At 38.8% G+C, this 10589-nt stretch overlaps 4 gene segments (V, D, J or C); all 4 read left to right on the top strand.

Moving 5' to 3' along the window:
- The first annotated feature begins 2670 nt into the window (after positions 1-2670).
- On the top strand, positions 2671-3648 carry LOC116708461 (T cell receptor beta variable 7-2-like). The segment is given in 2 exon segments: positions 2671-2857; positions 2936-3648. Coding segments are annotated over 2 exon segments (393 nt in total).
- A 472-nt stretch (positions 3649-4120) lies between these two features.
- On the top strand, positions 4121-4819 carry LOC116708454 (Ig kappa chain V-V region K2-like). The segment is given in 2 exon segments: positions 4121-4277; positions 4360-4819. Coding segments are annotated over 2 exon segments (435 nt in total).
- A 2289-nt stretch (positions 4820-7108) lies between these two features.
- On the top strand, positions 7109-7713 carry LOC116708456 (T cell receptor alpha variable 36/delta variable 7-like). The segment is given in 2 exon segments: positions 7109-7172; positions 7288-7713. Coding segments are annotated over 2 exon segments (420 nt in total).
- An 851-nt stretch (positions 7714-8564) lies between these two features.
- Positions 8565-9778, top strand: LOC116708465 (T cell receptor beta variable 29-1-like). The segment is given in 2 exon segments: positions 8565-8680; positions 8793-9778. Coding segments are annotated over 2 exon segments (378 nt in total).
- The last annotated feature ends 811 nt before the right edge of the window (positions 9779-10589 follow it).

The following is a 10589-nucleotide window of genomic DNA, read 5'->3' as shown; positions in this document are numbered from 1 at the left end:
ATTAACAAAAATCTTTTCTCTTTTTTTTTTGGACTGGTTCAGCTGCTCTGATCAGATGAAATAAAATTTGATCTTTACTTTACATACAAACCCCCAATATATGACAGAAACTAACCGAAATGTTTTCTTCCACACGGACAGGAAGGCTGGTTTAAAAATGTTACAGAGCGCAAAAGCGTTGAGAAAAGGGGCTGGACTTTAAAACAACAATATTTATGTGTTTGAATTTCCCAGTCAAAGTCCAAGTTCGACCTAAATGAGAACTGATGTTTACAGATTCCCAATCACACACGGTAAAAGCAGCTCACCAACCGTCTCCGAGAAAAACGGGTTAAGTTACAGTAGGTGTAAAGAAACAGACCCAAGACGCCTTGCAGCTGCGATTACAGGAAAGGGTGGAGCTGCAAACCGTCAGCTCAGGGGAAGGTGGATGCTAATTGGGTTTTTTGTATTAAATCATATTTTATTTTTCTTTCTATTTCACTGTAATGTCCCATTTTGTGTCGGCCTGTTGCATAAAATCCTGTAAAATACATACAAAAAAAAAATCTAATGGTTTTAATATTTCTGCAAGGCAGTATAGATAATAATTATAAATCATTATGTAGTTTGATAAACATCATTAAAAACATTTTTCATCATGTAACTAACATACATTTTAAATAGTTACAAGCTGGAGTCGCTGAGCTCTCATTACATTACTGCTGTCTGTCACATCTGCATAAAATTAATATAGTTTATATAGTTAAGAGTTTAATCAATCCCAAGGCTACACAACAGATTGAAATTTTAATAGGACCATTTAAGCTAGCGCTGAGGAATTTTGAATTAAATTTCCCTTTGGGATCAATAAAGTGTTTTTGAATTTGAACCATGCTGTAGCTTCATAAATGAGACGTTTCGCATGTCGAACATGAAGCAAACTAAATAAATCGTGTAAATTTGGTTAAACTAATGCCGATTTGTTAAAAACACGTCACTGATAAAAAAAAATTTTAAAAACAGCATTTAGAGTCTTATGAAACATAGGCGTGGTTTAAATAAATTCACTTACTAACAGCTCAGAAATATTACATTTGTTTCATAAATCTATTTTTAATTAAGTTGCATGAAAAATGTTTTAGCCGTGGCAACATGCATGTGATGCATTCCCTCCTAATGGGTTAACATGACATATAAACAGCAAATCCATCAGTTTGAGCATCAACCAGGTGACACATTATAATAAAATCACGGGAACAATCTTTAAAGATACTATTAAATCTCACTTTTGTAGCTGTTAATGAAGATGTTTAGAACGGCACTTTAACTGGACAGATGTGGCAACTACTGTTGACGTTTGCAAGTGTAAAATAATCAGATCAGCTTCCAGGAAGAAGAAAAAACAGGAAATAAAGTGAACTGTTGTCCCACGTATTCTGGTTTTATATTTTTCTCTGCTTCCTACACGACATGAACAGCGTCATGGGCGCCCTCTGCTGGACAGCCTGCAACACTGCCGTCAATCAGAGCAACAAATCTCTGAACTTGAACAGATTTTAGGTGAAGCTTATTTGATTTAGACAAGAACAAACTCACAAAAAGGAAATTCAATTCATCAGGGTGAGAAGCATAATAATAATAATAATAATAAAGTATCTGCAAGCATTTAAAATGACATATTTTATTTAATCGTTTACCAACTAAAGCTCTGCTGCTTTCTATCGCGTGTTTTTATTTCTGCTGTATTCAACCTTTAAGTCCAAACTAAAAATAGCCTAATCTGGTCAGGAATCAATATATCACAATGCTAACTGCTCAACAGTCTAGGGCCAAAAGTGCTTTTTGTTAGCTTCAACATTATTCTTAGATGTTTCGTACTCTTTAATTGTACAGATCTACGAAAACACAAATTTTGGCAAATTCTTTTAAAACTTAAGACATTTTTTCCTTGTTATAGGGGGAAAATCTGCCAGTGTTTTTCTAAAGATCAATATTATTCAACTTAAATCAAGCTTCTATATCTTGCTGATAAATTCCTTGTAGATTAATTGTGTCTTATTTCAAGTGTACTGATATCTGCATTAGAATAAAGGGGGGAAAATACTTGGTGAGTTTTTGTTTCTTAAGTTTGCATCCCTGTAATGTAATTTCTTGTCTTAAAGTTCTCAATGACCCGGAAACACTCACTGAATCTGTCAGAGTGACAGATTTTATTTAGATGAAAGCTTGCTATAATTGATGCCTTGGAAATTCTTTGGTACTCTACTCCTGACAGATACCTTTTTGCCAATTCTGGAAGCAAAGGCAGCAAATCCTACCTGCCCTTTGACCTCTCTGGGGAAAAAAAGTACTCTTTTGAAATACGTGGAGGGAGTTTAACATCGTATAGAAAAATGTAGCAGTCTGGATTCTGGATAAGCCTATGTTACCAGAGCAGCCCTCCCATGCCACTCCCCCACTCGGCTCCTTCAGACTAGCCAGAAGCATTTAGCAAACACTTGCTTCCTTGCTGGAACTGAGAATCAGCTGAGCTCATTAGAGGAGCTATTTCTCAATGAAATGCTGGTATAAATGCTGTTAAAGGGTTAATAGAGGAGCCATGACTTCCTGAAGGCGGAGCTTCAGAAAGAGAGAGAGCTTCTTAAAGAGACAGATGCCCAATTTCAAAGCAAAAATTATGAAGTCAAATTTCTTTCAGGTCATATTTGTTCAGCATACTGAAGCGTCACAATAGACCACAGATCCACATCACACAGAGCTATAAGGTGAATGCCTCGGGATTCTCCTCCCTGTAGCTCATAACAGCAGCTCCACACAATGATCAGGCAGCAAAACCTCCACGTCTCATTTTCCATCTTTCTCCTGTGGACGTCAGGTGATTAAAAAGATAAGTAGATTAAAAATAAAGTATGTTTTGATCAACATTTTTGCAAGATGTTTCTGTTCAACCCAGGTTGTGTCGGTGGGAGCGATGTTTCCCAAACCCCGATGCTGTGGAAGTCTGTGGGTCAAGATGCGACGATGGAGTGCAGCCATACCAAGGGTGCTGGCTATTACCAGATGTACTGGTACCGGCAGCTGCCTGGAGAAACAATGAAACTCGTCGTGTTCACGTCGACGACTTCAAAAGACCACGACTTTGGGGATTTCAGTAAAGAGAAATTCTCAGCGTCCAAGACTGAACCTGAGACAGGATCGTTCACAGTGAAGAACCTGGAGGCAGAAGACAAAGGCTTGTACTTCTGCGCTGTGAGTCAACACAGTGATGAAACCACATGGGAGAGATGAACAAAAACCTCCCAGCACTTCTCACCTCAGCTGCAACCACACAGAATCAGCAACACACTCCCGTATCTGACGGTTCACATCTCTAGTGATGAACTCGCATCTCACTCCGAGTTTAACTCACCGTAAAGGAGTCATCTGGTTTTTGTTTTTTACTCATACTGTCTCTGTCTAATTGGAAACGTCTGCTGAATGTCTGATGTTTCTTTTGTTATTATTATTATTACTGCTATAGACTCACTCAGTGAACAAAGTGAATTTGGTAAGAAATCCAGAAAAACAAGGGCTTCGATGTTGAATTGTGTTTTGAAGTGCTGAAATTTACATAATCACTAAATGGATATAAGTACGGAAATAGGAGGTTATGGGATTATCAATGAAGAGTTGATTTTATATTTAGACACTATTATTAAAAAACAAAACAAGAAAACAAAACACATCAAAGTCAAGTCTGATTCTGAACGTATCAAACATGCAAATACAAAATTTAAAGTATTAATAATAATAATAATACTTCTTTCATAGGATCTTACTCTGATCTGAACACACTTCAAGTCTCTATACTTACTTTAAACATAATTGGGTAAACATTAACACACGGGATAAAAATTAACTAACTTGGAGGTCATCTGTTTGGAGAAGTAAAAATGAGTCAAACAATGGAGCATTATGCTTATATTATGTTAAATGGGCAGTATTATGTATTTTCTATCCACATACTACCATTTTATAGCACTACCAAGTAACTATGTTACCTAAATTTATTATAAAAATGCCATTATATAAAACATGACAAAAAAAATTTTTCTTGCCAATTAACGCTTTGAAATTGGGCCTCTGTCTCTTTAAGAAGCTCCTGTTCTTTCTGAAACTCCGCCTTCAGCACACCATCCAATCACAACCTGTAAAATCTGTTGAGAATGTCAGTCCCTGTAGAGACAAACAGGAAGCAGTAGACACCATGACGAGGAACCTCAGCAGCATCGCTCTGCTGCTGCTCTGCTGCTGCTGTAGGTTGGACTCCAAACGTTTTATCGATAAGTATATTTCCACATCCATCTTTCTTAATTTTGTTTTTTCCTTTCAACACAGATTGTTCTTTGACCAATGATGTCCAGCAGGATCCACCAGCAATATTAGGAACTCTTCAGGGTCCTGCAACAATCACCTGCAGCCACTCAGTCAGCACATTTAACGTGATTCTGTGGTACCAGAAGCCGACCGGCGGCTCCGCTCTCCAGTTAGTCGGTCATACTTTGTATGAAAAACCAACAGTGGAGCCTGAATTCAATGGTCGCTTCAGTATAAAAGGAGACGGCTCAAAGAAATCTGAGCTCCATGTGGAGAAACTGCAGCCTGAAGACAGCAGCATGTATTACTGTGCAGCTAGTAGCACAGTGACTCAGTTCATGTCTCCCCCTCTACAAAAAGTGATGCAACCTTCTCCGTTACAGAGGGAACCATCGTTCACCTGCTGATAATAACATGATATTCAACAAAACCACAGGGGAGGATGGGCTGATCACAATATGAGACTTGGAATATTATTTTGTCCGCTAGGGGGTGGTGTTTTCTCAAAGATACTGCTGTTTTTTTAATTTTGGTTACAGTTTAATAAAAATAAAAAAAATTTAACTCATCACCAAAGTATGCTATTTCTTTTACATAATAGATATTTGGGCTGAGTGTATGGTTAGAAAGTAGTATATAAATATAATATATATAATATATGGTTGAGAAAAATTACCAAAAATCATTAGAAAAATTCATTGTTACACTTCTTTCAATAATAGCTGTACGTTAAAAATATTTTATAGTTGAAATGACTTGTTAAGCATATTACTACAGAAACTTAGCGTCCAGGAAGGATTCATTTGAATAATTTTAGCTTCTTAAACATTTAGCTGTTTGTATTAATCTGTTGAGGCTACCTGTGAACAATAGAAAGGTTCTCTCTAGCCAGAACTTTTTATATCTCACAAGAATTTTAGGAAAATCAAACAAAGGTTGTTGAAAACCCACACAATGTAAAAGTTCGACGTAGAAGAACTTCAAACCTGGAGCTTTTTGCAGTCCTGAGAAATTGCTCTGTTCTCACAGAAAGTATAAAGTTCTTTATTCCCTTTATTTTAGTCGTGTGCTGATAAAAATCCAGTACATGTTAATCTGTGTTGTACTGCTCATAAATAACATCAATTCAGTAAAGGCTAAGAACTTTAATACTGTTTAGGTTGAGAATGTCTGTCTTAGAAAAACAGTTCAGGTTTGGAAACAGCGTTAGCTCGTTCAGAGAGAGCGCTAATGCTAAAGTCAAACAAGCTAGCTAGCTGAGTTTCATACCAGACCGGGAAAGGTTCACATGCCACCTTGTTAAACAGATTTTCAAACTGTATTACTATTTCTGTCACATTTTGTTTCTGAATAAGTTAGTATTTATGTTCCCTTTAAATAGGGAACATAAAGTAGGTGAATTCATTAGCTAAACATTTCTCTCTGGCTATGCCGGTGTTCTGTCAGATCACCACACGCTGTCAGATCGTCATACGCTTAGTACGAACAGACGGCTATATCTATCAGACAAGTATACACTGTCATTACCATATGATTTTATTTAATCGGCAACATAGAATCATGACGTAGATCGTCATACTCTTTGTTATTAACAGCTGTATGACATCCTGACTTAGCGGTTAACTAGGTTAATGAGTTTTACATGGGCGTGTGTTGTAGTTGACTGCAGCTGCAGCTAGATCCTGCTTTAAATACACTTTGAAACAACGACAATGCATGTATATCTATCTAGTTATCATTGAAAACAATTAAATTACTTATTTTCGTCACAACTTGTCGCGTATGCTGAACTGACAGCTCCTCTGACGGTCAGACTTCTTAATGCATGTTTGCTATTCTGACAGTGTATAATAATCTGATGGGACACCGGCTTCCTTCCACAGTTCAGAAACGTTCCTTGGTTACTCTAAATTGCCCTGAGGTACGAGTCTGGGTGCTGAGTGTCTTTGAGACGATGGATTCATGGAGATGACCACCAGAATGGACGGCTGGATTTAAGCAAGATGATTTTAAGAACAAGAATTTCACCTTTTTTGAGTAAAATTTAAAATAAAAATTGGTTGAAATGTGACACATTTTGTAGTATTTTATATAGTAAATGTTTATAAATCAAATATATGCAATCTACCACAAACAGTGTAGATAACAGTTCAGTTTGGTAATTTTTGTTTTGTTCTATTCAAATGATTTAATATAGGCATTAATAATGACCTGGAAAACAGCATAAAAATGACTTGGGACATTATCTTAGGAAAGTGACAATTTGAAATGATGTGTCTGTTCGATTACGACCAAATAATATGCGATATATTTTTTGTAGTTTGGTGCAGGGTTTCCCCCGGTGTATTATAAGCCTGGCATCCCACCAGGCTTAGCATTGTCTTGTTAAAAAGTTTGCATTTTTTCAGACTTTCCTGTTGGTGTTCAGGTATTAATCTCCCAATCTTTCAAACACATAATTATCAAGTGATATTTTCAAATTTCTTGTCAACATTTTTTAACTCAAAAACACGACGGGCCGCTGGATGAATGACTGGGCTGTAGCGCCCAACCACCAGGCTTAGCAAGTTTTCTGGGGGAAATCTGGTTGGTATTTGTTTTTCTCTCGTTTTCTGTGGAATCCAATTCTGAATCTGTTAAGTTCAAGATTATTATGAATGTGAAAATGCAAAATCAGAGCAGTTTGACTTTTGGAAAGAGGAGGAGGCATTGAGGCTCCTCCCATTTTAGTTTAGTTCTGCGATTACAACAACACTTCAGGGCAAACTGGCCCCAACCAGAACCAGCAATGTTCCTCCTCTGCTGCATAAGCCTGCAGGCCGTACTGGTTTCAGGTAAACTGCTGATTTTGAGGATGAATTTTGATTTTGTTTTTCTTTAAAAAAAAAAAAAAATTTCTTTGATTTGAACTTCGTAGTCATTTCTTGTTTTTCGTCGCCTCTTCCACAGGTTCCTCTCTGAGCGAGAAAATCGTCCAAGTTCCCGACCGCGCTTTCAGAGGCCGTGGCGACACACTCGCCATCAGCTGTTCCCACAGCATTCAGCGCTACGATCAAATCCTCTGGTACAGACGGACGGACGACCGCGAGCTGCAGCTGCTGGGATACACATACGGAACCGCTTCATTCCCAGAGAAGGAGCTGAACGTGACAATAGACGGGGACGCCAACAAAGACAAAACGTGCACCATAACCATTACAGGACTCAGCCCAGGCAGCAGCGCGGTTTACTTCTGTGCCGCCCGCTACCACAGTGCTGCACATCTCTGCTCCTCAGTGCATAAGCCTCCTCACACTCCCACGCAGCTGTTTTACCTCCTTTGATGAGGCGAGGCCACACGTCATGACTAATGTGATAATATTCAGGTCTGGTCTAACCACGCCCACCTAGCAGATTGAAATTTTTTTTTTGCTATAGCCTCAATGGAAAAGACGCGGAGCAACTTGCTGGGCTGCTGAGAACGTCGCAGAATAATAATCAACAAAATGAGAGCCAAACTCTTGATAATCGCTTTCAACGCCGTGCTGTTTTCAGGTGATCACAGCTTTCAGTGCAGAGGTACACTGTTGATGTTTTAGTTGAACATCTTGACTGTAATTTGAGGCTTCTTTTTTTTTCTCTCTCTATACAGGTGCTTCTCTCGGCGATCAGGTCCGCCAGACTCCCTTCGACATTCTGGCGAAGCGAGGAGAAGCAGCCAGCATCAGCTGCTCTCACAGTATCCAGAACTACAACGTAATCCTCTGGTACAAGAGACTAGAGGACACACAGCTGCAGCTGCTGGGGTATCGGTTTTTGGGCGAAAGCTTTATAGAAACTGGAGTGGATGTGGAGATGCAAGGGAGTGCTGACAGAGACCAGACCTGCACTTTGATGATCAAGGAGCTGATTGAGAGCAGCAGTGGAGTTTATTTCTGTGCTGCCAGCTACCACAGTGCTGCACAGCCACGGCTCTTCAGTACAAAAACCTCACCAGGCAAACCGTCCTGCAAATTAGTGAAATTTGTATGGGTGGGTTTTAATTTATATGTAGGTTCAGTGGTGCACAACTATCTGGGTCGCGATACAGAACATTTATGAGTAAAAGGTTTACTTTGCTGCTCAGTTCAGCTCAGTTGACAGATGTCCACCAGGATCGACTCGGTTTTGATCAAGCTCCTGTTCTTCTCTCTAAAAAAAGGGGAGGAGCTTCTGTGAAGCGACGTGCTATTTATCCTCCCAGAAATATTCAGCACATCTCTGTTGGAGCACAAAATGACAGATTGTAAACACTGAATATTTCAAATTACAACGATGTTGCAAATTCTCGTCATACTTCTACTCTCTCCACTGAGGATTCAAGGTAAATTAAGAAGTATTGAATTGATTTTGTTAGAATTTAGTCTCTCAATAAAGAAATTTAATGTAAATTAACTTGATTTTATTTTAAATATAAGATTTTCTTTCCTTTTCAGTTTACTGCCAGGATGTCATCCAGGATCCCGTCATCAGTTGGAAGCTGAAGACCGAATCGGCTGAGATGAAATGCAGCCACAAAAAAGACATTTCTCATACCCAGATGTACTGGTACCGGCAGCGACCGGGGGAGACCATGACCCTCGTTGTGTACACGCCGTTCCGTGGGCAGCCAGACTACGGAGAGAACCTGCAGAGCAAATACTCAGCAGTCAAAGACACCATAGAGACCGGAGCTCTGACTGTGAAGGACCTGCAGCCTGATGACAGCGGCGTTTATTTCTGTGCCGTCAGCAAACACAGTGATGTGAGGAAACACAACAGCTGAACAAAAACCGACTGCCAATAAAACAGAGTAAATCAGGAACCCACGTCTGCACTCGTAAAAGTCTCCACTAGGGGGAGCTGGGAATCAAAAAATGATTTGTGATTCAACGTCTCTAAAGTTTGATCACAGTTTCCAGGGAACCGCAGGAGCGTCGACCCCAGCTGGAGTTTGAATTGAGCTTCAAGTAGAAACAGAAACTCGTGGTGAAAAAGGCTGGGATGATTTCTCCAGTTATCCAGTAGGTTTTACAAAATATATAACATGATCTGATTGCTTTTACTTCAAACAGAAAAGCAACTGTTCGTCCTGCTGCTGCTCAGATGATGATTATTAAGATGCACAATAGCTTATGGTTTTGCAAATTTGCTCTTTAAAGAGCAAATGGACAAACAATTTATAGCCTTTTAGCAGCTGGTTAATCTGCTCTGCTAGCTGGTCTGCTGCTTTACTGTGGTTGATGCACGTACAGGTGTTAACCAGTCAGTCATATTCATTGCTGCATAGTTAGCAGATTTTCTTTATTGGTGATTGTGGCGCCCCCTAGTGGAAGACCACCCAGGGCAGGGAGCCATGTTGAGCCCAATGAGTTACACAGGAAGTCAGAAATGTTTTCATCTTCAGTTTTAGTCGGACACAAACACACTGTGATCCATCGCTGTAGGAAACCTTAATTTAAAAATGTTATTTTTATTTTATTTTTAAATAAATTTCTTAATTATTTAAAACATTTTATTTTCCTTTCAGAATAATAGTGTTTTTGAATTTAATTAAATTAATAGGGATCGATGCAATAAACACTAAGTGATATAATGTAAAATTTTTATGGCTTTAAATAAAATTTACATATAAAAATCTGAAAAGTGTGGCTTGCATTTGTAATCAGGTAATGAATTAAGGGAACGCTACTTGCTGCAAAAACAGTGACAAGCTTGACACATATAGAGACTTCACTTGTTTTCACTTTACAAATCAGCTCCAAGGTTGTTCACATCTCAGCTCATTTTAGGTCAGGACTTTGACTAGGTCATACTAACACTTGAACATGTTTTGATCCACATCGTCTCATTGTGGCTCAGTAGCTACATCTGAGGTTGGAAGGTGAACCTTTGCTTTAGTTTCAAGTCTTTTGACGTCTCTAAGCTGTTTTCTTCCAGGAAAGTCACCAGCTATTCACGCAGACAAAAGAAGGCATGATGCAGCTGCTGCCATGTTTTACCATGGAGACGGTTTGATCAGGGTGATGCTGTGGTTAGTTTTCTGCCATCCATGTACTTGCACTCTAAAAAGTTTAGTTAGGGTCTCACCTGACCAGATCATATTCATTTATATTTAATTTTGTCCCCCACATGGTTTTTGGTGAACTTTAAGTTGAATGTCCAGTGGCTTTTTTCCATCCTTCAGTATTACTTTCTGTTGTTCTGTCATAAAATCCCAATTTCAAACATTGAAATTTGCCATTGTAATGTGA

The sequence above is a fragment of the Xiphophorus hellerii genome, chromosome 19 (assembly GCF_003331165.1).
Source record: "Xiphophorus hellerii strain 12219 chromosome 19, Xiphophorus_hellerii-4.1, whole genome shotgun sequence".
Lineage (NCBI taxonomy): Eukaryota > Metazoa > Chordata > Actinopteri > Cyprinodontiformes > Poeciliidae > Xiphophorus > Xiphophorus hellerii.
Note: the sequence above shows the minus strand (reverse complement) of the source record. Positions and strands in the feature narration are given on the sequence as shown.